This window comes from Pongo abelii, chromosome 1 (genome assembly GCF_028885655.2).
Source record: "Pongo abelii isolate AG06213 chromosome 1, NHGRI_mPonAbe1-v2.0_pri, whole genome shotgun sequence".
In the NCBI taxonomy this organism is placed as follows: domain Eukaryota; kingdom Metazoa; phylum Chordata; class Mammalia; order Primates; family Hominidae; genus Pongo; species Pongo abelii.
Window position 1 is genome coordinate 115573203 of NC_071985.2, and position 27123 is coordinate 115600325.

The following is a 27123-nucleotide window of genomic DNA, read 5'->3' on the forward strand; positions in this document are numbered from 1 at the left end:
TGCATGCTTGGGTTTGGATGGGGCAGCACAAGAAATGAGGTTGACTGGACTGGCAGAGGCAGGGTCACGGGAAACCATATATACATATGAGATTATATATATCACTCTAAGACATATGGAGTTTTATCCTGAAGGCACCTCCTACTCCTCTCCCCCTAGTTCATTCTGATTTTGTCACACTGGCCTCCTCACTGCTGCTCAAACATGAGTAGGCACATTCCTCTCTCAGCAAGCACTAACTCTTCCCTCATCTGAACCAACTTTTCCCCATGGGTCCCTCCTTCACCTTCAAGTATTTGCTCAAATATCACCTTCTCAATGACACTTATCCTGACCACTCCAGTTATATTGCAACACCCTCATCCTGCCCTGGATGCTCCTCACTCTGCTTGATTTTTCTCCATAGCATTCTCACATTCTAACATACTATATAGTTTCTGCAGTTATTATATTTATTGTTTTTTTTTTTTTGAGACAGAGTCTCGCTCTGTCACCCAAGCTGGAGTACAGTGGTATGATCTCCGCTCACTGCAGCCTCCGTCTCCCAGGCTCAAGTGATTCTCATGCCTCAGCATCCCGAGTAGCTGGGATTAAAAATGTGCACCACCATGCCCAGCCAATTTTTGTATTTTTAGTAGAGACGGGGTTTCGCCATGTTGGCCAATGATCTCAAGTAATTCGCCCACCTCAGTCTCCCAAAGTGCTGGGATTACAGGCATGAGCCACCGTGCCCGGCATATTTATTGTTTATTGGCTGCTTTCCCCTGCCAGAAGGTAAGTTCCATGCGAGCAGGAATTTTTGCTTGTTTTAACAATACATCTCTGGTGTCTGGCACATAGTCAAAAGTCCTTGCTGTCAAGGATCTTATTATTTTAGTAGGGAAGAGCTACCAAAGAGCATGATCAAACTGGAATTGCAGAAAGATCACTAACAGGATTATAGAGAATGAATTGAAAACAGGGAGTGAATTCAGAGATATGATGGAGGTAATAATACAGTAAAAAGAGCCCCCATGTAACAAGTGGGCTCATGCTTTATAAATCACCTCCAAATCCCACATCAATCCAGGGAGGATGAAAAGGTTAAAAAAGAAGAAAAGAAGAAGAGGAAGAGGAGGAGGAGGAAGATGAGAAAGAGGAAGAAGAAGCCACCAGCTCGGTGGCTCATGCCTGTAATCCCAGCACTTTGGGAGGCCAAGGTGGGTGGATCACCAGAGGTTGGGAGTTCAAGACCACCCTGACCAACATAGTGAAATCTCATCTCTACTAAAATTACAAAATTAACTAGGCATGGTGGCACGTGCCTGTAATCCCAGCTATTTGGGAGGCGGTGGCACATGCCTGTAATCCCAGCTATTTGGGAGGCTGAGGCAGGAGAATCGCTAGAACCTGGGAGGCAGAGGTTGCAGTGAGCTGAAATTGTGCCATTGCACTCCAGCCTGGGCAACAAGAGCAAAATTCCGTCTCAAAAAAAAAAAAAAAAAAAAGAGGGAGGACTAAGGACCTTGGGAACGAGCAGCATTTCAGAGCCAAGTGGAAGAAGCAGTGTCCTGTAGAGAAAAAGAGAAGTGGTCACAGCAGCAGGAGGTAGAAGAAAAATCAAGAATAGCATATGGCAACTGAGGAAGAAGAAAGTTTCAAGAAGAAAGTTGTCAGTGTCAGACCAGGCGCAGTGGCTAATGCCTATAATCCGAGCACTTTGGAAGGCTAAGGCTGGAGGATCACTTGAGCCCAGGAGTTCAAGACTAGCCTGGGCAACATGGTGAGACCTCATTGCTACAAAAATAAAAATATTAGCTGGGCATAGTGGCACCCACATATAATCCTAGCTACTTGGGAAGCTAAGGTGGGAGGATTGCTTGAGTCCAGGAGATTGAGGCTTCAGTGAGCTGTGATCACACCACTGCACTGCAGCCTGGGCAAGAGAGTGAGAACCTGTCTCAAACAAGAAAAATAAACAGAAACAAAAAACTGTCAGTGTTAAAAGCTATAGTGAATTCAGTTAGTTAAGAACTGAAAAGGATCCAATGGGTTTAGCAAATATGAAGTTATTGGTAACTTTGGCAAAGGCAAGTTCAGAGGAATGGTGAGAGCAAATGCCAGATTGCGCTGTTTAGGAGTAAAATGCAAGGAGAAGAAGAGATACAAATGTAGACTATTCTTGTCAAGCAGCGTGGCTATAAAGAAGTAGAGAGAGATTGGGAGCTAGAGAGGGGCATAGGGTAGAAGGAGAGACTGAAGCATGGACATGAGCGGAAAGAAAGATCCACCAGAAAGAAGATAAAGACAGGAGAGAGAGAGGAGGCAGGCAGGGCTGAACTTCAGAGCACAGGTCTCGGGAGAAAGGAGTCTCCTTCCTTTGAAGGAAAGAAGGAAGGATGGCGACAGAGACAGATGGAATGGTGAAAGATAAGTCTGACAGAGCTCTCTGGTCCCTTTCCATATATCCACTCAATGTCTGATGGTATTGATCAAGCAAAGTGCCCAAACCAGGCTTGCCTGATTTCCTGATGGGTCATTCTCCCTTCCCGGCTTTCTTGCCTTCAGTATCTTCCCTGTCTTGGGCAAACAGGGGTGGGCTGAAACTCCTGTAGACACTTTCATGAACCCTGGTCACTTTCATCAGTCCTGTTCCTCTAATCCCATGACTATTGCTTGCCCAGACAGATGAAGCAATGTGTGAGCATGGAAGAAGACACCGAACTAATTCTGAGAAAGGAGCATCCTTAACAAATCCTCTCTCGTCCTGTGATGTCACCCCATATCACTTATGGTCTGCACTATCCATAAAATTCTTGGTTGAAGGTGGTCCTGTTTGTCCTCCCATTACTTGAGATCACCATTCTCTCCTTCATCAGTAACAGGTCTTTATTAAATGACTACTATCTAGGTTGCCAAGATTTTACATCTTAACAGAGAGAGAGTATATGTGTATGTATGTGATATATATAGTGTGTAAATATATACACATATGTAAATATATACACATGCATATATATACACACATAATAAATAAAAACAATACCACAAGGTAGCACAAACTGCAAAGTGAATAATACAGGCAAAACAGCTATTAGGCTTGAATCTGGAGCCCTGAAATAAGAGAAAGCTTCAAGGGGGTAGTGTGAAGTAGGTCTTTCGTAGAAGGAAGGGTAGATTTAAATAATAAAGGAAGGAGAATGTTGCCAACAACTTGGCAAACACCAAGAAACATGCTTGGCAACGTTTAGGGAATAACTAAACAAGCAGTTTTATGAATCTATTGAGGAATCCAGATATTATCCTACAAAAATGGGGAGCTACTGAAAGTTTCAGAATGAAGACTGACTTGTATCATGTTTTTATATGTTTTTACAATTAATTTGGAAGAACTGTGTAGATCAAAAAAAATAAAGGGCAGGGATAATTCAGACACTATTGTGATACTTAAGGTGAGGGTGATAAAGAGCTATAGCATCTTAAAAAGTGTATGCAGTGAGGTGTTGGCAGTGGGGATGGAAAGAAATTGGTGTCTGCCTGGATATGGAACAAGAGAAAGGAGGCCAGCAGCACTATAAGGTTTCATGCAGGAGGGAAAGGAGAGTGATGATACTCTGGAAAGAATCAAATAGGAAAATTCAGAGAGTGCAGTTCAGTGAGCAAAGAAGTTCAGTGAAGTTTAAGCTATGTGGGACTTGGTGATAGGAACACATTTGAGTGCAGATTTAGAAATCTATGTCAAAAGCTCAGGGGAGACATCAGTACTGGAAGCGTTGGTCTGGGAATCATCCACGTAAGAGGAAATGTAGACGCAAAGGTAGGAAATAAAGTGGAGGAAGGGGAACTAGTGAGGATGGAGGGTGTGAGAAGCAGCCCAAGAGATAGAAGGTTAGGAGAGTAGAGTATTTCAGAAGTCAAGGAGGAGGCAAGTTTTAAGGACGAGGAAGTACAAAAAATGATAAATACTAAAGAGATTGCCTATTGAGAAAAGGCCAGCAATATGGTCACTCATGATCTACAAGAAAGTCTCAATAGGAAAGAGGGGAGGAATAAATGGGTGGTGATGGTTATAAAAAGATAAAAGCAGACAGTGAGACCACTCTTTTGAGAAATATAGCGGCAAGAACCACCACCATTAATACGTTGAAGGGGAGCTAGATCAAAAGACGATTTGCTTCCCCTTTCAGGACTTCATCAGGACTCTTGGCAGAAATACTGACTGACTGAAACATAGGAATAAGGTTTTGAGGAAGCAGGAGAGGTTGGGATAAAAAACAAGATCTTGAGGATCTAATCTTGGCACTAAAGAATGGCAGTCAGGAGAGGTACGAGAGGAGGTGTGAGGAATCATGGATTTTTTAAGTAGAAAGGCGAGGCAGTTCTTCAGACAGCCTTGTTTTTCTCATCAATGGAAGGGAATTAGCTGCAGCATGTGTGAGAGATTTGATGCTTAAGAAACTTAGAAAGGAAAGGTAGAGGTGGCCAGGCACGGTGGCTCATGCCTGTAATCCCAGCACTTTGGGAGGCTGAGGCGGGTGGATCACCTGAGGTCAGGAGTTCGAGAGGAGCCTGCCCAACATGGTGAAATCCAGTCTCTACTAAAAATACAAAAAATTAGCAGGTGTGGTGGTGCACGCCTGTAATTCCAGCTACCTGGGAGGCTGATGCAGGAGAATCGCTTGAACCCTGGAGGTGGAGGTTGCAGTGTGCCGAGATCCTGCCATTGCATTCCAGCCTAGGCAACAAGAGCAAAACTCAATCTCAAAAAAAAAAAAAAAAGGGAAAGGTAGAGGTAGCCCGGATATAATCTTAGACATGGCATCATAAGGTCGTGTTCAAGTTCCAGATATGTTAACTTGGTCTGGCCATCCAAGAGCTGGCAAGACCTCTTTGAGGCCATTTCCTTACAATATTGTTAAAGGTTAAATGAGATACTGCTAAATGAGATATTGCACGTGTAAATTATAAAGCACTTCTGAAACAAGAGAAGCTTGAAACTACTACCACAAGAAATGTGATACAGCACGAACAAGAGATGAAGTAAAGCACAGCCAAGCAGCAGGGAGGGTAAAGGTGAAGTTCAAAGCAAGAATATATAGCAAACCCAAGTCCACACAGTTTTTGTGACTTCCTCCAGCCTACTGGAGAGGCGAATGCAGATTTTGAGAGTAGATGCAAGAAGGACAAGAGGCTGAAAAAAATCTAGGTAAGGACTATTTAAAAATCTTTGGAGATATGCTTAACATTGGGAAATTACTTGCACATTTTATATAAAGGTGGCATTTGACTCACTGGCGTGTTATATTTTGGAAATGGCCAAACATTTCATTTTTATATTTTACAGTGGTTTTTTTTTTCATATTTTGGGGTCAACTTTTTTTCAGATTCCATACTTTTAAAAGCTTAGGCTCCAGACACTTATGCCTATAGCATGAAACGGATAATGAAGGAATCAGTGAAACAGCCGCCCACTGGGTCCAAATTAAGTAGGGAAGGTCATGAACAAAGAAAGCAGTGAGGGCCCAGTAGACAGGCTGACGCAACTGGAGATAACAACAGGTGGAGGGGAAGGGAGCAGCTGTTTCCATTTTCGGAATTTTGGAGAATCAGGAGACGCCTGGTAAGGCCAGAGAAGGCGGCCGTGTAATTATAAAGTTAAAGGGATCGGACGTGTTCATCTTCCCAATTAGTTCTGAGCCCACAAAGGGCTTGTCCCTCATTGCCACCGTCCATTGTCCCATTGTGACCAGGCAGGAGCCCTCCGTGATTGACTGATAAAAACAGCGGGTCCAACTCGCTCAGCTCGTTTCTGTTACACAGGACTGTGGAATCCTGGGTGACATTCAACTCCTTAGGTCATCTGCACTCTCCCCGGACGGGGAAACAAAGCCTTCCCGAGCCCGACAAGGAGGGTGGCGCTCCCTGGCCCGGCCGAAGTAAGCCCTCCATTCGAGACCTCGGCTCCACGGTCTCCCGAACCGGTCCCCGGAACACGAGCCTGAGATGCCCTCACCCCCGAAAAATTCCCAAAGCCGGGGAGCCGCGGAAGTGCTTGTACCCACCACGCTAGGCCTGAGGGACCTGTGAGCTACAATAAGCGCCTGAGGCCAGAGGGGAGCCTTGTAGCCTCACACCCGCGTGGACGAGAAACGTCTGGCGCCCCCGAGCGGTCGAGGCCTCGGGAGCCCGAAAAACGTCTCCCACTCCCAGCGCAGAGCCAACTGACAGTGCCATCCACCAATGGGAGAGCCCAGTCTGCGTTCGTGGGACCAGTCCGAGGGCAGAAAGAAGGCCGTCCCGGCGCCAAATCAGCGTGGCTTTTTAAGAGGTCCTGAGGCCTCTCTGGTCACCACAGAGAGGGACAGTCCCTGTGAAACGGTGACGCTGACTACACTATGCCGCTCGCTCCGAGCCTTGGCCTTTTCCTCCCGCCGCACTCTAAGTCCTTCGGCCGCCCCGCCCACGGCCTTGTCAGGTCCCGCCTCCCACGTGAGTGGACTGGCGAAGATGTGGAATTACCAAAGCTTATTGGATGCTTAGTGGCGTCACTCTGGAGGGCGGCGGGGCCCGGAGCGGCGAGGGCCGCCCCTCTCGGACGGTGATTGGACTCGCCGGAGTAGACCGGGCTGGGATTGGTGTGAGGAAGGGCCAGAGCCCGCGGGCGTCTCGGACCGAGGCGCGGGGGAGGCGGTGGCCACCGAGAAGCCCGCCGGCGGCTTGCAATTCCCTCGCCCGGCGCGCGCCTTTCGCAGAGGGAAGGAGCAAGAGGGCCCCTACCTCATCGTGCGCGGGCGGGGTCGGCGCTTGTCGCGTGTGGGGCGCAGTGGGGCGGGTGGCGGGAGGGGGGTGGCAGTGGAGGGAGCGAGGGGTGCAGGGGTGACTTTGTTGGCAGCAGGACTAGCTGGAGAGCTAGACCTGGAAGCGCATCCAGGGAGGACTTGCGAGGCAGAGGAGGGCGTGGGCGTGTCTGGTATGGGATGCAGTGGAAAGGAGGGGGCCCTCCTGAGTAGATCTGTGGGTGATTCCTTCGAGGAAGCCTCGTCTTCCCGTCTGCCCTTTTATTTGTCAGCGAGGGAGCCCCCATGGTCTCTGTTCAAGTTCTGGAAACTTTCTTTTTGGGTGGGCTTAATCACCTACTACTACATCGTAGAACTGCCCAGGGCACTTTCTAATATTGGTCACAAACGTGGGGAGTATGTCAGAAAACAGAAAGCCCCTGCTGGGCTTTGTAAGCAAACTCCCTAGTGGGACTGCACTTGGGAACTCAGGCAAGACTCACTGCCCCTTGTGCTTGGGGCTTTTCAAAGCCCCCAGGCTCTTGCCTTGTTTGCATACAGTTTGCACCACGTGTCTGGAGCAGCTGGAGCCCTTCTCAGTAGTGGACAGCCGAGGGGGAGACTCTGACACAAGCTCTGAGGGGTCAATATTCCAGGAACTCAAGCCACGAAGTCTGCAGTCGCAGATCGGCATCCTTTGTCCGGTATGTGATGCTGAGGTGGACCTGCCCATGGGTGGAGTGAAGGCTTTAACCATAGACCACCTGGCCGTGAATGATGTGATGCTGGAAAGCCTACGTGGGGAAAGCCAGGGCCTGGTGTGTGACCTGTGCAACGACAGGGAAGTAGAGAAGAGGTGTCAGACCTGCAAAGCCAACCTCTGCCACTTCTGCTGCCAGGCTCATAGGTAAAGATGGGACACTCCACCAGGTGTAGCTTAAGAGCAGATTACAAAGAGGTGTCAAGACAAATCCCTCGGTGAGCAGATGAAAAGGAAAGCCTTCTCAAATACCGTGGAAGGTCAAAGAGCAATATAACAATGCAATAGCAAATACTCTAGTACAACAGTTAACCCGGTCAGCCTAATATATATAATACCTGCAGCAATAGCAATAGAGGTTTGCATAATCCCTTTCAATTTACAAAGTGCAGCTACAGTTTCCTTCAATCATCAATCATTCGTGTAGTGAATAATTGTACTGGGTGCTGGAGAAACAGGAGAATGAATATAATAGCATAGATCCTGTTCTTGATCTCCTTCGATCTTGCAACTCTTACAGAAAAGCAGGCCCTGTTTTCACCCCATTTATTAATTGGGGAAACAAGCTCAGCAATATTATGTGATTTGCCAGGGTCCTACAGTTAGTAAATGTGTAACAGAACTGAGTATTAAATCCAGATCATTTTGACTACATTCCACTAACCCATGCTTCGCTCCTAGAATAGGTGATGATGATTGGCTGGACCTCAGCTTTTGCTTTGTACCTTAGAGTTTACTCTGGAGCTTGGTGAGGTGGGCTGGTAGGTGTTAATTTGGGTGCAGACTATGTCTCTTATGGCTTTTGGTGAATAGTTTGTCAGATGGATCACTTTTGTCCCTTCTTACTCTACCTTACCCCATCCTAGGACACCAGAATATAAAATGACGACAGTTTTAGGATTAGCCTAAAACAGATTTTGGGTTCTACTTCCATTTGTTTTCTGGCTACACTAACAGAACAAGTTTGTAGACTTCACTCTATTTTTAACTTGTAATTATGTGATAGTCCCTGCGACTGTCTTGCTGCCAGCCAAACCAGCTGACCCTATTTTCTCTGCAGCCACTCTTCTGGTGCCAGAATAGGCATATAAGCTTCAAATTGATATAATGCTAATGGAGGAACTCTGAACAGTCACCATGTTTTCCTAAGGATTTCCCTACATCTCTAGAGGGCTACTATAGGAAAGGAATTAGAAAGAGAGCTTTGATTCCACTAACTATTGGTTTCACACTTTCTTTTCTCTTTTTTTTTTTTGAGATGGAGTCTGGCTCTAGTCACCCAGGCTGGAGTGCAATAACGCAATCTCCGCTCACTGCAACCTCCACCTCCTGGGTTCAAACGATTCTCCTGCCTCAGCCTCCCCAGTAGCTGGGATTACAGGCACATGCCACCATGCCTGGCTAATTTTTTGTATGTTTAGTAGAGACGGGGTTTCACCATGTTGGGGCCAGGCTGGTGTTAAACTCCTGACCTCAGTTGATCTGCCCACCTCAGCCTCCCAAAATGCTGAGATTACAGGCGTGAGCCACCGCACCCGGCCGGTTTCACGCTTTCTAATAATGTTGACGATGTCTCTTGAAAAAAATTCTAGCCTGCTGATTTCGGTGATACAGGTCAACAGAAATGCTTCACCAAAATCTTAGATGCAAGCTAGATGAGACTTGGTGTCTGCTTTTTAATTGCTTGGACTTTATTGCTGTGTTATCTGGCATGGTTTCTGTTTCTTGGTGCTAGTTTTCTGCCATGCCCTCACTGCTAGCTTATCTTAGGAAGCCGACTGTGACTCTTGTCTAAACTCTTTGGGAAAGTTCTAGCATGCAATCATAGTCTTGCAACCTTCTGCATAGGCATGTAGCCAGCCAGAGCCCTAGTCTGTTCACACGTTATTCTATACAACAGCTCTTTCAGGTAGGTATTGTCCCCAATGTACAGACGAGAAACTGGAATCAGAGAGGATCATGCAATTAGAGATTAGAGCAAGGAATTGAAATCAGGTTTGTTTAACTTAAGAGCCTGTGCTCCTAAAATCTCTCTGCCCAACTATTCCCAACAGAATTATCCCCTTATTTCCTGTTATTGACTCTGTTTGCCCCTAGGCGGCAGAAGAAGACGACTTACCACACCATGGTGGACCTAAAAGACTTGAAAGGCTGCAGCCGGATTGGGAAGCCCATCCTGTGTCCTGTTCACCCTGCAGAGGAACTGAGGCTGTTCTGTGAGTTCTGTGACCGGCCCGTGTGCCGGGATTGCGTGGTGGGGGAGCATCGGGAACACCCCTGTGACTTTACCGGCAATGTCATCCAGAAGCATGGGGACTGTGTGTGGGAGCTCCTCAAAGGTACTCAGCCCCACGTGGAGGCCCTGGAGGAAGCCCTGGCTCAGATCAACATAATGAACAGTGCCCTCCAGAAGCGAGTGGAGGCAGTGGCAGCTGATGTCCGGACATTCTCGGAGGGCTACATTAAGGCCATTGAGGAGCATCAAGACAAGCTGCTGAAGCAGCTGGAAGACATACGGGCCCAGAAGGAAAATTCCCTGCAGCTGCAGAAGGCCCAGCTGGAACAGTTACTGGCAGACATGCGGACTGGAGTGGAGTTCACCGAGCACTTGCTGACCAGCGGCTCAGACTTGGAGATCCTCATCACCAAGGGGGTGGCAGTAGAACGGCTCAGGAAGCTGAACAAAGTTCAATATAGCGCCCGTCCTGGAGTAAATGATAAGATACGCTTCTGTCCTCAGGAGAAAGCAGGCCAGTGCCATGGCTATGAAATTTATGGTACCATTAATACCAAAGAGGTTGATCCAGCCAAATGTGTCCTACAAGGAGAAGGTAGGAAGGCATTTCCCATTAACATTGAGAGGGCAGTGGACAGGGAGATGGTGTGTGAAGATTGGTGGCTTGTTCTGCTAGGAAGCACGCCCTACTGACCAGGTTACCAGAGGTGGGGAGATAAACCGATCTGAAAGACAGTGACCCCCACCTTTGCCCTTTCTGGTTTGTTCTGGTTAGGCTACAGTTAATACAGGAGTGAGGCTTGACCCTTTTCCAGTTCAGAGAAGTAGTAATGGCTGAGAAACACACAGATCATGTTTCGTTTCTACCAGATGGCAGAACAGAGACAGTGCCCGTTGGAGGTAACAGCAATGACTAGGGCCAGGTGAAATTCTGCCTGCTCAGAGAGGAGCATGGCAGGCCCTGGATTCCTAGATCAAGTTCTGAAGGGGGTTTCAGAGGAATGAGGAAAACGAGATTACGGTTTCCTTTCCTTTAGGCCCTTTTTGGTTCACATCAACCTTACTGGCATTTAGAAGGATATGGTGGGTGTTTCATTTAATTGGGGGAAAAAATAGTTGCTTTTAACGAATGTTCCCTTTCTAATGGAAGCATGTTATTAAAACATATATTTCACAGGTCAGTCCTGATAGGAAGATTGCATCTTAAGAGTCATCAGACTCTGACACAGGCATTCTTAACTGTTTGGAAGCCATAGATCTCTTTGAGAATGTTCTCTCCTACAGAAACACCCAGTAACTTGTGCATACAATTCCAGATTTTTAGACTCTTCATAAGCCTTTCCATAGACCTCATAGTAGTTCATGAACCCCAGGTTAAGAAACCCTGTTTCATCTGAATGCTGGAGTAGGGGCTGTAGCTACTGGATATCCCCCCAATACCTTGGCATGAGCTACCAAGTTGCAGAGGATCTCAAAACATGGAGGGTCGTGAGGCTGGTCAGATGTACTCCCTGCCTAGCCCAGCAGGATCTGGAGCTTAGGGAGGGTGGTTTTGGGGTTACTATCCTCTCTCACAGGGTCTAGAGGTTTTCTTTAAATACCTTGGTCAGTCTTGAGTATTTTTAAAGCCTCCTAGGACTGAAGGTAAGTTCCAGGATCCTGTGTGATCCAAAGCAGCTGCTAGCTTAGAGAACCAGGCTAACCAGGAAGGACTCCCAAGAGGCGTACTCTGGGAGGCAGAAGGGGAAGAGAAAAGAAAGGGAGCCAGCCAGGGTGGTTACAGTAAACAGGAAAGTACAACCCTTTGTTCTGAAGAGAAAAAGCAAGATGGAGATGTAGTCACTGCAGTTTACATTTGAGGTGAGGACCAAGTGTTTATCTTTTTCAGACCTCCACAGAGCTCGGGAGAAACAGACAGCCTCTTTCACCCTGCTTTGTAAGGATGCCGCAGGAGAAATCATGGGCAGGGGAGGAGACAACATTCAAGTTGCCATTGTCCCTAAAGATAAGAGAGACAGGTTTGTATGATACAATTAGGTGTCATGGATAACAGGCAGTGAGAAAACTGGAAACATGAGGTCCTTTAAGATATTGGAGTTGGGCATGGTGGCTCACGCCTGTAATCCCAGCACTTTGGGAAGTGGAGGCAGGAGGATCACTTAAGCCCAAGAGTTCAAGACCAGCCTGGGCAACATAGGGACACCTTGTCTTTCCAAATTAAAAAAAAAAAAAATTAGCTGGGAGTGGAGGCATATGCCTATAATCCCAGCTGTTCAGGAGGCTGAGATGGGAGGATCCCTTGAGCCCAGGAGGTCGAGGTTGCAGTGAGCTGTGATTGTGCCAGTGCACTGCAGCCTGGGCAACAGAGCAAGACCCCAGGTCCAAAAAAAAAAAAAAAGATATTGGAGTGTAACTCAGTAGTTACATCTTACTTCCCCCTAATACTATGAAACGTTATGTGACCAAATGTGTTTTCTTGTGTGGGTTTTGTATTCAATTCTGTCTCAAAGCTATGGTCTGCCCCTCGGATTGTTTTCATCTCAAGCTTTAGAATAAGTTGAAAAATATTCTGTGTTAGACTGAATGGTACCCTTTTTAAAATTCAGTCTCCCTTTGGCACTAAATTATGCCTGGAGCATGTTTATATTTCTCTGGAATTGGAGAATGGAGGAGGGACAACAGAGCAAGAGGGTTCAATAGAAGCCTGTTGAAAAGGACACAATAATATATTCAAGGAATTTGTCTGAATATCAGACTAAATTGGAATTTATGCTGTTTACCTTCTGTTGTAAAATTAACTTCTGAAGCAAATGGAAGAAGCATCCTGTTTGGGAATATTTAACATTAATACTGAATGGGATGGTGTAGTTTACATTCTGAAATAGTAGCAACTGAAGCCGGCTTGTGGGAGTGGTGTTTTGACTCTTATCTCCATTCAGCCCAGTCAGAACAATGGTCCAGGATAACAAGGATGGGACATACTACATTTCCTATACCCCCAAGGAACCTGGCGTCTATACTGTGTGGGTCTGCATCAAAGAACAGCATGTGCAGGTAAGACTGGTGCACGTGCTTCCCTGAGCTCCCTGGGTTCTACTGTCTTAGGATCTGGAGACATTTCACATGGGATCAGCTATACAGAGAGACTGAACAGAATTCCCATGTCTTCTTCACTTTAGAAACAGCCCAGATTTTGCTACTCTTATTCTCCTGGAGGATGCTGTTGACCATAAGAACCCTGTATCCCTGTGTCACCTCCAGGCAGTTATGCTTATAGTTTATCATTCTCCCAGTCGGTTTCTTAGGATTCTTAATATGGAGAAGATGTCTTGATCACAGGGGGTAATCTGCCAGCAGACAACCATGCATATTCAAAAAATATAATCTAGCTCAGGATTTTCCAGTTTTGTCCAGACTGTGTCTGGACATGAACACAGTTGAGAGGATTATGCCCCCTCCTCACAATTGACTAGTCATCTATCTGCCTAACCATCTGCTCATGTAATTTTCTACTCTGTTTTACATATAGGTTTTTCTGTTACTATGGTTCCTATAAACAAACAAATATACCAAACAAGCTATGTTACCATGGTTTCTACAAACAATTATAACACAAACAAGTAGAGCACTTTCTGCTTTAGAGAGTATGAGTTTTTAAAAATTGGGTGATACTAACAGGTCCAGCAGAATCTCTCTGCTGACATTGGAGTAGTCAGAGGTTTCCCTCCACAGAAATCAACACTGACAGGGACAGTAAAATACCATATAGCATCGTGATGTATTAGACTTATGATTTGTGCACTAAGGAACACTCATATTTAATAGCCATTTATTGTTTACCTAATTATGGTATGTCAGAAACAGGTTAGGTGTTTTTATATACATTATTTCAATTTTCCTCAAAACCCTTCAGGCACAGGGATCAGTGTCCAATTAGACTGAGAGACCAAACTTGCATTAAAATACACAGCAAATGTAGCAAAATAGGAATTTGAACCCATTTCTTTGAATACCAAGTTGTTTTTTAACTGGATTGTAAACTCTTTAAGATGGGAAATTTAACATCTGAAAGCCTTCTAAGGTGCTAGGTTCTCTGTTTTGCGTTTTCGCAAACAATGTGGCTCTTACATAAGGATTGGCACGTTGCAACTTATTAAATATTTAAATTGGGCATGATGGTGTGCACCTGTAGTCCCAGCTGCTTGGGAGGATTGCCTGAGCCTAGGAGCTCAAGGCTGCAGTGAGCTATGGTTGTGCCAGTGCACTCCAGCCTGGTGACAGAGTGATATCCCATCTTTAAAAAAAATAAATAAATATTTTTTGTTTAACATGGGATATAAATTAGAGAATGAAAGTTATCCTTAAAGGAAAGGGGGCAGATGGGAGAGTTACTAATTTGAGAATTATTAGCTGTACACATTTTAACTTTTCTCCCTTCCATATGTCTTCACAGTCCCAGAATAAGTGGGTGAGTAAACAGATAAGTCATGTCCAGGATGGAAGGAAGGAGGCTAGCTTGGTATGTGAGAAGAGGCACCTGGCTGAGAAATTGGAGAAGGGACCACAGAATGTCCTATCTTTGTGGTTGCAACATTCTACTTGTTATACCTGAGGTTCCTTAAGAATTGAGATTGAGAATCCCAGAGAAAAGTCAGTCTGAGATTACTAATGTATTGAATGACCTAGGTACTTATACTTCATGTAAGGATAGAGTGAGGCAGAATCCATTAAGAAAAGCTTAAGTTTATTGTGGCATGGGCTTCTGCTTTTGCTGCCATCTTGCCAGAACAATCCCCAGCTAATACAGATGTCACTGAAAATGGAGCTAACTGTGTGACTCCTGTCAGTGTCCAGCAGGTTTGGCTACATGGAATAAATCAGTACCTACATCTAGTACTTAGCATCTGCGGTGAAAAGCATGGTAGGGCTGCACAGACCCTGTGATGCTTCCACTGCATCTGTATCTGCCCCCTCTCAGCTGAGCAGGGTTCTTGTCCTCTAATCTGTTTCTTTCCTGTTGTCCTTGTCCGTCCGAGGACAGGCCCTATGCCTCAGACTCTGTTTAGCACATAGTGATGCTCAGCACATCCTGTTAACTCATAAGATGCTGTTCTTTGCTTTTGGTCTGAACACTGAAGGGCTCGCCATTCACTGTGACTGTGAGGAGAAAGCACCGCCCACACCCAGGTGTGTTTCACTGCTGCACCTTCTGCTCCAGCGGGGGCCAGAAAACCGCTCGCTGCGCCTGTGGAGGCACCATGCCAGGTAAGGGGAAAACACTACCCTCTGGGCCTTTCTGCCAGCAGTGGGAATCAAGCGACGGGCCCTTCCCTACAACACAGCCACTAGACATTTGGACTTAGGCTCTGTTTCTAGGAAGCACAGTCTGACTGTAGAGACACCACTGTTCTAAAAGTGTCACTTAAAGCTACCTTGTTCTGAATTGAAATAGCAGACTTAAAAACTCTCAGTTCTGTTAGTTTTGGTACAGCTCCTATGAGCCCTGTGCTTCTATGTAGGATTCTCAGTTTGTCTGTCCCTTTCCAGCGGCCTGAGCAGTGTGAAAACTATGGACCCATCTTATTCCTTTTAGAACCTTAAATAAATTCCAAATGAGGCATGGTTGGGGGAGTGGATGATTAAACCAATTGAACAAGGTCTGGGTCTTTCAGGGGGACAGAAAGGATAGGGAGTCAGTTTAGGTAAGGGATCTAATTACTTTTTAAAAAAAATTATTGTGTCCTTACTCTAATAATGGGCCATAAAATGGGCTTTTGCATCCTTCTGTATAAACACTTGAGGATCTACCTCTATTTTTTTTATGTCCACCAACCTATCCTTTTTTATTTCAATGATTTTACAGTTAAAATCCAAACCAATTTATTTTACAGTTAATGTGCAAACTAGTTCGCCTCCTTCAGGTGGTAAGTTTTATCACTACAGCATTCTTAGAACTCTGGCTAACATGAGTTGATTTTCTGTGATCAATTTTCAGGGTCCTCCTGACTGCACAGCAGTCAGATAGCTTGTTCCTCTTGCCAAGATTTTCTTAGATATTTTCACTCCCATGAATCTGCATGTTGCCAGGAGGTCTAATTTCCATGATAATGGTAACTGCTGGACTCCACTCTAATGGTTGATTTTTGTCCTTTCCTCTTTGTCCCATGTAGGTGGGTACCTAGGCTGTGGCCATGGATACAAAGGCCACCCAGGTCGTCCCCACTGGTCATGCTGTGGAAAATTTAATGAGAAATCTGAATGCACATGGACAGGTGGGCAGAGCGCACCAAGGAGTCTGCTTAGGACTGTGGCTCTCTGATGGGTTTGTGCTCAGCCTTTTAAAGCTGCAGGCAGCACCACTTGAGATTTCCAGAGGACCCAGACCTTCGTTCATTCTAAAGAGACTGATAGAATTAAAAACAAAGTGCCTTATCTTGCACTGGAGTTCAAGTGCTCTTTTGTTAGTTACTCGCTTATTGTACTTGTGGATGGTTGAGCACAGAAAACCACCTCTACATTTCTCTTAAAGGTAGGTTGGCAATGTTCTTTTTCTACCACAGGAGACTCCTTTTCATTTTGTATAGTATGGAGGTATCTATTCCACTGGAACTGAAGGGTCTAGGTAGTTTAGTTCCTTTCTGATATAACCCTTTTTTTTTTTTTTGAAGACAAGAGTCTCATTCTGTCACCCAGGCTGGAGTGCAGTGGCATGATCTCGGCTCACTGCAGCCTCCGCCTCCCGGTTCAAATGATTCTCCTGCCTTGGCGTCCTGAGTAGCTGGGATTACAGGTGCCCGCCCCCACGCCCAGCTAAGTTTTGTGTTTTTAGTAAAGACAGGGTTTCACCATGTTGGTCAGGCTGGTCTCGAACTCCTGACCTCGTGATCCACCCGCCTCGGCCTCCCAAAGTGCTGGGATTACAGGCGTGAGCCACCACACCTGGCCTATTATGACCTTTTTAATTTTTCTCTGAGCTACACATTATTTAGATATTTCCCCTAGAGATTAGAAACCTCCTTTCATCTTGTCCACTTTTTGTTAGCATACTTTCAGTGGATTTATTGGTACATGTTTTGTGATCATGATAATGTGATCTTGTTTTGGTGGTGTCCCCCTCCTCTGTCTCTATGCCATGTCAGCCTTCTGCCCCAAAGCCTGGAAGATTACTCTTTGGTCAAGGGCATACAAATAGAAAGTTAATAAAGGGGAATGGTGTTGAAATAGAACCTCATACATTTATTACAGTTCTACTTATACAGAAAATCTAGACACCTTCATCCTTCTCACAGCTCTGTTTTTTAGTAGAGTAGTCTTTAGAGTAGTCTTCACTGTTATCTATATACCTAGAAAGTTAACTGGGAGCTTTGACCCTTACTGTGCCTTCACTCATAGTGTGCCTTCTTAGCTGCTGGAGAATTTGGGGAGAGGATGTACACAGCACTGGTGCCTCAGCCCTGCCAAGGTCTTCACTGTATATATTTTGTGTGTTCTTCTGAAACTCTTGATTTCTTATATAGCAATAAACTCAGCATGTATTAAATATAATTATTGAAATCTGCATTGTAAGATCCCTTAAGAAGTGGATGACTCATTTGGCGAATTGGGTCAGGCAAAGGAAGTGAAATAATTAGATGATGACTGTCAGATCATTGTGGAATACATTTCCTCCTTGAGGCTGACAGACATGGGCTACATTATAGCCATAAATACTAAGATGTTCTCTGCGTTCTCACCCTTTTCTGGAAACATTCCCTTCAGCCTCTTTCTGTAACCCAAATCTGATCTTCCCAAAACACATTCCTACCTGTCACCCTCTCAAATTATTAGCTATTTGCTCTTCCTCACTCCTTCTGTCACTCAGCCCAGAAGTATATGTCCTTTTAGCTTATTACTGCTGCTTTGAGATGAGTGGTTTTTTTTTTTTTTTTTTTTTTGAGACAGTCTTGCTCTGTTATGTAGGCTGTGCAGTGGCATGAATCTCAGCTCACTGCAACCTCCGCCTCCCAGGTTCAAGCGATTCTCCTGCCTCAGCCTCCCGAGAGTAAGCTGAGATTACAGGCACGTGCCACTACACCCGGCAAATTTTTGTATTTTTAGTAGAGACGGGGTTTCACCGGTTGGCCAGGCTGGTCTCGAACTCCTGACCTCATGATCTGCCCACCTTGGCCTGCCAAAGTTCTGTGATTACAGGTGTGAGCCACCGTGCCTGGCCGAGATGAGTGGTTCTTAACCAGGAGTGACTTTGCCCCTAAGAGGACATCTGGCAAAGTCTCAGAGACATTTTTAGTTGCCACTACTGGGGCAAGGTGCTACTAGCATCTTGTGGGTAAAGGTCAGAGATGCTGCTAGTCATTTTACAATGCTCAGGACAGCTTCCTGAAACAAAGAAGTATCCAATCCAAAATGTCAGTGGTTCTGCTGTTGAGAAACCCTGTTCTAGAGCATTAGCCCTACTTTTTTTTTCTAAAAATGGCCAGCCTTGGAGCTCATGCCTTTCAGCTATACAGCTTGCTATTCCTGCATGGTTCAGCCATCTACTGAGCCCCAAATCGTTCCCCTTCATTCCTTGAAGATTATAGCATTGAGCTTGCTGTGACTCTGGTACAACTCCTTATCAATCTTGGGATAACTCATTGTCTACACAGACTTCTTAGTTCTGTGATCATTTCCCCAGTATTATTTTTTTCCCTACTTAGCCTTACATACCCTAGATCTTGATTCCAACCGCACCCTCTGCATAGTCTCAATTTCAGGCATCCTGCAACCACAACCTCCCACCTTTCCAGCTCACCCACTGTAATAACCTGACTACTAATTCTACCTCTTTGGAACCCACAATGCAGTGATTCTGCCACCTTCCTGTTGTTTCTCTCACCCACCTCAGGTCCTTTCCTTTATCCTTCCCAGCTTAGATTCTATAGATGATCACTATAATCACTCTATTGCATAGTCTCCCTCTCATTCTTGCCTGGCAAAACTCCAACCCAGGTTAGATCCAACCTTCCATCTAACCCAACTGAATGATACTGCAAAAAAAAAAAAAAAAAGTGTGATGACTAGTCTCTTAAAATTTATGACCACTAATTTCAGTGGGGTCTTAGCATTGCCCAATAACCTGAAACATCTCCCCAGTCCATTTATTCTCCCATGCTTCTAGACAATTCATAATTTCTTCCCCTCAAACTCCAATTTCTACCCCACCTCTACTCTGCACTTATGACCTTGCTTCCTATTTCACCAAGAATATAAATGGATTCAGAGGAGAATTTCCCTAGCATCCCTACCACATGTACACATCTACCTAAATTCCTATCAAGAGCCAACTTCTATCCTGTGTACTAAATCCCATTCTATAGCCACTGCCCAAAAACATTGCTTCAGTAATTTCCCCCTCTGCTGGATTGCTTACTTCAGAAAATAAACATGGTACAATACTCCCTCTTAAAATATGAATTTCCCTTTTGTATTAGTTGGCTAGGGCTGCCATAACAATACCATGGACTGGGTGGATTAAACAACAGAAATTAGTTTTCTCACAGTTCTGGAGTCTGGAAGTTCAAAATCTAGGTGCTGGCAGGGTTGTTTTTTGGTGAGGACTCTGTCCTTGGCTTGCAGATGGCAACCTTGTTTTCACATGGCCTTTCTCCTGTGTGTATGTGCTCCTAGTGTCTCTTCATATAAGGACACCAGTCCTATTGGATTAGGACCCCACCCACATGATGTCATTTAACCTTAATCACCTCCTTAAGGGCCCTTTCTCCAAATATAGTCGCATTGGGTGTTAGGGCTGAGTTTTCAAGAAGAATTTCACATCCCCCTTTAGCAACCTCTCCCCTTTTCTGCTCCTCTTTAAAAGGACCTCAAAAGAATTGTTGTTTGGTATCTCTAGTTTCCCTCCCATTCTCTATAAGATCTAATCCAGTCAGTCTGTCATCCTCAAGACTCCACTGAATAGCTCTTGTCAAGGTTACCAGTAAACTCCAGGTTACAGAATCCAATGGCCAATTACCAATCTTTATCTTTTTTGACCACCCAATATCAGAGAAATCTTTTAAAATATGTCAGCTCATGTCACTGTTCTGCTCACCACTGTCCATTGGCCTCACATCTCAGAAAAGCGAGTCTTTACATCAGCATGTAAGACCCCGCATGATCTGGATCCCTGCTCTTACTGCCCACCCATCCGCCTCCATCACCCTATTCCAGCCAAACTGGTCTGCCTGGTGCTCCTCAAACTCCAAGCACTGTCTTGGGGCCTTTAGAATCACTGCCCCTCCATCTGAAATGCTTTTTTCACAGATACCTTCATGATTCATGTTCCTCTCAAGCTCCCCCTCCAGTGTCAAAAATCACCCTATTAGCTAACTACCCTGTATAAAATAGCAACTTCCCACCCCAGAGTTGCCCAGTTTCATCGCCATCTCACATATATATGTATATGTTTTGTTTTGTGATTTTTTTTTTTTGGAGACAGGGTCTCTCTCTCTCTCTCTCTCTCTCTCTCTCTCTCTCGCCCAGGCTGGAGTGCAGTGGCACAATCTCGGCTCACTGCAGCCTCTGCCTCCCAAGGTACAAGTGATTCTCCTACCTCAGCCGCTGTAGGTGGAACCATAGGCACACCCCCCCATGCCCGGTGATTTTTTTGCATTTTTTGTAGAGATGGGGTTTTGCCATGTTGCCCAGGCTGGTCTCAAACTCCTGGCCATCTCAGCCTCCCGAAGTGCTGGGATTACAGGCCAACGTATATATATTCTGTTTGTTGTCTGTCCTCTCATACTAGATTGTAAGCTCTATGAGGGCAGGGATTTGACATTTTTAAACTACCATACTGTCCCCATGTAGGACAGTTCCTGGCACATAGTAGAGACTTAATATTATGATCAGTGAATAAAGATCTAATTGGTAGAATTTTTAGTTTGGATCTCCTTGGTATCTGTTTTTATAAGCCAGACTTCCCTTTTCCCGAACCTCAGTATTTGTCATTTAAACAAATACCACTTGGAAAAACATCAGCCTTATCTCGAGTCTGTTGGATAAATTACATGCACCTGAGACCAGCCTTGAATTTTTCCAATTACCTCATACATCTAGGGAACTGCTTGCCATGAAGAAGCCTGTTGTATTATATCATCTTTCCCCATGTGCCTTTTAATGAATCCGATTTCAGAATTGAGAACAAAAAGCTTACTATTTATTTCAGTTGGAGAAGGTTTCAGTGATTGGACAACTTTATGTAGATGAAGTAACATTGCAATAAAAAATTTCCATAAGACATCTAGGTTCTGGCTAATGTGTTAGCCTTTAAGCAATATTAATGGTAACAATTCTGTTACAAATATTTAAAGTTTGTGTGTGGGTGTTGGGGATTGGGGGGTGCTGTCTCATGCATGCACTACAGTGGAGTCCAAACCCAATTTAACTGAGCTGTCTTGCCTGCTGAAAGACCTGGCAGAGTCAGTGATCAACAGAGCCCAAGACTCCAAGGTGAGGCAAAAAAAGAGTGGGAGGATTTAGGAGCTGTCCCCAGTGTAACAAAGTGCTTCAGAAATCACCTTTGAATTGTGAGCATTGAAGTGTTAACAAGATGCAGCATTATGATGTAAGTTATGCCTCTGGTGTTACAGGTAAGAAAAAAGAGTCACAAATAAGAGCCTCTGTCCTCTGGGATGTTGTAACAGGATAAACACCTGGGCTGTCTTGGATAATAAACATACACATACCTGTCAGCCCACCCATACTCTAATTAATGTCCAAAATGCAATAGTTGCTCAACTTTCCTCCAGAGAATGTATCCTTGTGTGGTAGGTTTGGCTCAATGAAGAGGTGGTTCAATGAAGTGGATGCTTATTAGAAGCAGGCAGTATAGGAAGAAACATCTCACTCTACCTTGTGAGCTCTTACATATTGATTTCCATTCTTTCATCACTTCCTCAGATCTTCCCTAACTAGGTCAAATCCTGTTATAAGCCCTCCCAGCCGCACAGTCCTCTCTTGTAGCACTCACTCAACATCATGGCTGATTCACAGCCACACGGGGTTGACTAATGCTTGTCTCCCTTAGATGCTAAGCCTCAGGAGGACAGGATAGTTTTTCAGTTTTGCTTACTTTTATATTTCCAGTGCCCAGCAGTGCCTGGCATATAAAAAGTGTTCAATATACATTTCTGAATTACTGTGTGGATAATTAAGCAAGAAAATAGTCTCATCCTTTCTAAGTAGTCTCCACCTATTAATACATCTGGATTTAGCTATGGAATCTTGGTAAAAAGAACTCAAGATAGTAAAAACATTGTGGAGCTGCATATCTGTTGCCCCTCTTCCCTCCCTGGGAGTTAAGCTGGGTTTTGCTTTTTTTTTTTTTTTTCATATCTATCTCCATCCCCTAACTACTGACTTCTGTGGTAGTTTGTACTATAAATGACCCTGATTTCATTTTTAGTTGTGAAAACATTTTCGTCTAGGTCATATGCCTAGGAATTCTGAATTTCTATTATAATTCTCTTTGTGCCTACAGATGTGCTTTTAAATTTTTCCTGCCCTTTCCTAAGGCTAGATGCTATATAACAAACAGCAGTACAATATCTCACTTTGGAAACCTAATTCTTTCAAGGTATTATAGTTGATAGCAAAATTTCAGACAACCAGAGGCCACACTGAACACTGGTGTGTCCATGCTTATCCTATTAGTGCAGGAGAATCTGGCTTCACCTTTGAGCCCTGCTAAAAGCCATTTCATTGAGCAACAATCAGAGCAAGGAAACAACTCAGTGTTCATGAATTGCCATGCTAAATCACTCACAGGATTGCTAGAGAAATAAGTCACCTCCCATAAACAGAATTTTTTTTTTTTTTTTTTTTTTTGAGACAGAGCCTCCCTCTGTGGCCCAGGCTGGAGTGCAGTGGTATGATCTCAGCTCACTGCAACCTCCGCCTCCTGGATTCAAGTGATTCTCCTGCCTCAGCCTCCCGAGTAGCTGCAATTACAGGCACCCAACATCACGCCTGGCTAACTTTTGTATTTTTAGTAGAGAGGAGGTTTTGCCATGTTGGCCAGGCTGGTCTCGAACTCTTGGCCTCAAGTGATCTGCCTGCCTCAGCTTCCCAAATGCCGGGATTACAGGTGTGAACCACTGCGCTGGGCCTGCAATGGGAGTCACTGACAAGGTTTTTAAAGGGCCCAGGACTTTACCTAGCTGCGGCATGCACAATACTTCTATTTGATCAACATGGCTAAGGCAAAGTCAAACTACAAACCTTCCATGAAGTCAACTCTGTCAAGTAAGAAATACCTTATAAATCCGGTGCTCAGGAATGTTGCACTTTGGAGACAGATGTTCACCATCTGGCTCTCAGCTGCACCCATGCTGCTGCTGGTTCTCATATTCCCAGACCTTGTCCCACAGCAATAACACTAGCACTTGTGTGGCCCTTCATGGTTTTCAAAGCATTTATTACCTCATATCATCCATGCCCAAGTCAGGTGCAATAGGCAGATGTAAAAAGCAAATCCAGCAGCAGTAATGTGACATGAAGGAAGGCTGGTTGACACAGGCAGGACTCATAGTGCAGCACCTCAGTTGTGGGATGCTGCCCATCGCTAGAAGGTGCAAAGACCCACCCTGTCATACCTAGACTTTAAGAAACTGATATACACTAAAATGAGTATGAGCCTGAGATAGATATACCAGAATGCTACTTCTGTTAATTCATGCCTGTCTCCCTTAGATGCTAAGCCTCATGAGGATCAAACTGAAAAAAAACCAAACAAACCCAGCCTAACCCCCAGGGAGGGAAGAGGGGAGACAGATATGCAGCTCCACAATGTAATTCATGTAATCCATCCCAGCACTAGGATTTAAGAATGCATGTTTGGTATATTCCATCCTATTAAGGCAGTGGTTCCATTTTTTTCTGCATCCACATCAAGTCAGTAGCATCTCACGGCTATGAGAACACCTACCCAAGACATAACTAGGTTGCTTTGCTTGCGTACAATAACAAGGGAAATTAGAAAAGCTGTTTTAAAATACCAGGAGGCATCTACCTTACAGTAGATTACTTGTCAATGGCCTCAATATCTGAAGATTTTAAGTTACAATCCCTGCATCCCTCTCCAAACTAAAAGCCAGAATGCTTGAACCTGAAAGAATTCCTCTCCCCTAAACAGTGCTTGACTGGAGACTGACAATGTTCATCTAATACTTTCTAGTTGACATTACTGATCTATCTGGTCAAACATGTTATAGTATATATATTTGCTATGAAATTCCCAGTGGAGCATGAGACACATGCTAATCCACACATTTTACAGATGAAAGGATTGAGCTGTCCAAGGAATCTGCAACTTGCCTAATATCAATCAGCAAATGGCAGAGCCAGGTTTGTACATTCTTGCTGGCCTGGGAGCCACTGCTTCTCAGGTGACTCAATCTTTACCTTGGTGTGTCAATCTTATAGCAAAACTTCAAAAAGGCAATATTACTTCCTTTGCTTCTTGATTTTATCAGAAACCTTATTGCTGCTAAGTTCTGAAAACTGCCCACCTTACCTTACAAATGAGGAAATCAGAGTGTAGAGAAAGTAAGGATTTTTTTCTCTTTTTTTTTTATTCGAGACGGAGTCTCGCTCTGTCGCCAGGCTGGAGTGCAGTGGCGCGATCTCAGCTCACTGCAACCTCCGCCTCCCAGGTTCAAGCGATTCTCCTGCCTCATCCTCCCCAGTAGCTGGGACTACAGGCACACGCCACCATGCTCAGCTAATTTTTGTATTTTTAGTAGAGATGGGGTTTCACCATGTTGGCCAGGATGGTCTTGATCTCTTGACCTCATGATCCATCTGCCTCGGCCTCCCAAAGTGCTGGGATGACAGGCATGAGCCACTGCACCCGGCCAATTTTTTTCAACGTTACACACCCAGCTAAGATGAACCTAGAACTAGAGTCAAGTCTCAAACATTCTAGACTAGAATTCTTCCCACCAGGCCATTGTCTTTACCTTTGTAAGCCTTTAGATCTTGTCCTTATAGAAAACCTCTGCTTAAATAGGCTCCGAATGCCTCAGTCCACACTGTGACTGGGTTAACATAGGGTCTTATTTCCCAACTCAAGGGACAGAAATGTTTCTGTGTGAGAAGAACTGTGATTCTTTCTAGCAGAAATTAGCAGAGTAAGTGTTTTTGGAACAATTGCTAATGAGAAGAAGGAAATCTGAATAGTTTCCTGAAGTATAAAATCTCAAGTGTTTGTTTAGGGTACAAACTGCTATGTAAACAACACAAAAATCTCAGTAGCTTAAAAAAAAAAGATTCCTTGATCATGTCATAGTCCAGTGTAGGTGAGCTGGGGCGAGGAGGGAAGTGCACATGGGGAGCCATCCTGGGACTGAGGCTTCACTAGTCTAATAGAAGGGCTGATGGCCAAAAACTAGGCTAAGAACTGCTGAGCTAGTGGCTTCACCTTCCCTAGGGCCTTGTAATCTTCCATCAGTTCCTTTGCATCCCATAGGCTGAGGAGGGAAGAAACAGCATGAATGATCTTTTGGAAAGTGGTAGAGGGCAGCCTAGAAGTGACTTACATCAATTGCTTCTCTCCACAGTCCATTGATACGGACCCCGTCAAACTGCAGCAAAGACTGGGAAATACAGTCTCTCTGGGTGCCCGGGAGGAAAAGGAAATGGGTTTCGTGAACACATAGCATTATTTCTGCTACACTGTCAAACACATTATTTATTAGATTGTATCAGTACTACTGTTAGTATTATTAGTATTGGATTGTACCAATAGTATTATTAGTATTGGATTGGATTAGCATTGGACTGGATTAGTACTTATTAGATTGTACCAAATACTAAATGAAACAATGATACTAAATGCTACAAATATAAATTTGTAAAAATACAAATACTATTAAAAATGACACAAATATTATACAAATACTACAAATAGAAATGATATAATAGAAATACTAAATGATACAATGAACCAAATGATACAAATATTAAACGGTATGGTGATAACCAATATTAAATGACTGAGTGATATACAACAATACAACACTAAATGGTACAGTGATGCAAATACTAAATGATACACTGACACTAAACAATACAATGATGCAGATACTCAGCATCTGTTCATGTACAAAGCTTCTCCTTGATCTTCAGCCTGAGAGGAAGAACTGCCTGCACTGAGAGAACTGCAGATGGCTGGCTGCAGGGTGGCTGCAGGGATCGACTCTCTGCTCCACCCACAAAAAGATGGTTACAGGAGCAACATCACCAGCTAAGAATAGAAAGGCAACACAGAACTTTTTGAGTTTTGAGCTTATTTCCTTTTCTTGAGACAGGGTCTCACTATATTGCCCAGGCTGGAAAACGGTGGCACAATCACAGCTCACTGCAGCCTCAACCTCCTGGGCTCAAGGGATCCTCCTGCCTCAGCCTCCCAAGTAGCTAGGACTACAGGTGTGCACTACCATGCCTAGCTCATTTTTTTTATTCTTCATAGAGATGGAGTCTTACTATGTTGCACAGGCTGGTCTTGAACTACTGGCTTCAAGCCATCCTCCTGCCTCGGCCTGCCAAAGTGTCGGGATTACAGGCATGAGCCACCACACCTGGCCCACTTTTTGAACTTTACTGAACCTTATATACAATTCTGCCAGAGTTGTTTTCCAAAATCATCCAACTCTAAAACATATTCTTTTATCTAAAAAAATCAATTGGTTTCCATACCACTCATTAAATAAATTATTAACATAATTGGTTAACTAATTGGTTAACATAACCCCTCCTCAATTCTGGGGATAAGATTATGCCTCATTTTGAGGAAGGTGAAAGGCTTGACGGTGAAATTGAAATGCAAAGAACAGAGTTCAAGGCTCATGGTTAGGTTGTTATTCCCAGACCTTAATACAAACCAGCAATGGTGCTATTCTGAACCCTAATCCACAGGAGGTTAGATGCCAAAAAGGACTCTGAGGTCAGCCAAGGTGAGCTTGGTGACAGATTCTCCAGACCCTGATAGAACTTGTTTGGCCAAATCTTTCTTTTTTTCTTGGAGCTGTAAGATCTTTTCTTCTACTGTTCCCTCACAAACAAATCTAAAAAACAAAAACAAAAAATAAGCAAACTATCAAAAACCCAAAGCAGCACATCTAATAATACATTCAAACTTTTATTATGCTTTTGTTTTTAATGAGATTTCTTCCTTTAAGTCTTCTTAGGTCCAGTTAAGAACCCTGTTTAAGGAATCCAAACAACCTTGACTAGATATATGTCCCTTTGAAAGGATGTGACCCACATTGACATTTTAATACTTTCTGAAGCTAAGGTAATTGAAAAAAACTCAAAATAAGCAAAAGATATCCCAATCC

General features: G+C 44.3%; 2 protein-coding genes and 1 long non-coding RNA gene across 9 annotated transcripts in view; 1 reads left to right on the plus strand and 2 right to left on the minus strand.

Annotated features, from left to right (window-relative positions):
- Positions 1-6647, minus strand: part of LOC129049518 (uncharacterized) — an 18809-nt gene extending 12162 nt beyond the window's left edge. The window contains exon 1 of the long non-coding RNA XR_008512655.1: positions 6499-6647. This is a non-coding gene — a long non-coding RNA (uncharacterized LOC129049518). The remainder of the gene's footprint in view (positions 1-6498) is intronic.
- On the plus strand, positions 5294-17305 carry TRIM45 (tripartite motif containing 45). 4 transcript variants are annotated; one of them, XM_054528966.2, is made up of 7 exons: positions 5294-6468; positions 7412-7662; positions 9613-10346; positions 11640-11769; positions 12691-12805; positions 14890-15016; positions 15922-17305. In XM_054528966.2, the coding sequence occupies exons 1-7, from the start codon at positions 6220-6222 to the stop codon at positions 16068-16070; spliced, it is 1755 nt and encodes a 584-aa protein (XP_054384941.1). In that variant the 5' UTR covers positions 5294-6219; the 3' UTR covers positions 16071-17305. The 4 variants fall into 4 exon arrangements, 3 of the variants coding, with proteins under 3 accessions (XP_054384941.1, XP_054384951.1, XP_002810431.3); XM_054528976.2 differs by having other exon boundaries at positions 6245-6577; XR_010141679.1 differs by lacking the exon at positions 5294-6468 and having other exon boundaries at positions 6643-7662; positions 15922-16280; positions 17144-17305.
- An 8140-nt stretch (positions 17306-25445) lies between these two features.
- The window catches only part of TTF2 (transcription termination factor 2), a 42133-nt gene continuing 40455 nt past the window's right edge, over positions 25446-27123 (minus strand). For 2 of the 4 annotated variants that reach the window (XM_063728056.1, XM_024234466.3), the window contains exons 23-24: positions 26668-26850; positions 25446-26030 (exon numbers count right to left, since the gene is read on the minus strand). In XM_063728056.1, coding sequence (XP_063584126.1) covers positions 26706-26850 — 145 coding nt within the window. In that variant the 3' untranslated portion in view covers positions 25446-26030; positions 26668-26705. Of the gene's footprint in view, positions 26851-27123 lie in introns of all 4 variants that reach the window. The other 2 variants (XM_024234473.3, XM_024234463.3) reach the window with 1 other exon arrangement.

Coding starts and splice junctions, on each gene's coding strand:
- TRIM45 (XM_054528966.2), top strand. CDS start 6,220: ATGGGAGAGCCCAGTCTGCGTTCGTGGGACCAGTCCGAGGGCAGAAAG. Junction 7,663..9,612: donor TTCTGCTGCCAGGCTCATAG/GTAAAGATGGGA, acceptor GTTTGCCCCTAG/GCGGCAGAAGAAGACGACTT. Junction 10,347..11,639: donor ATGTGTCCTACAAGGAGAAG/GTAGGAAGGCAT, acceptor TATCTTTTTCAG/ACCTCCACAGAGCTCGGGAG.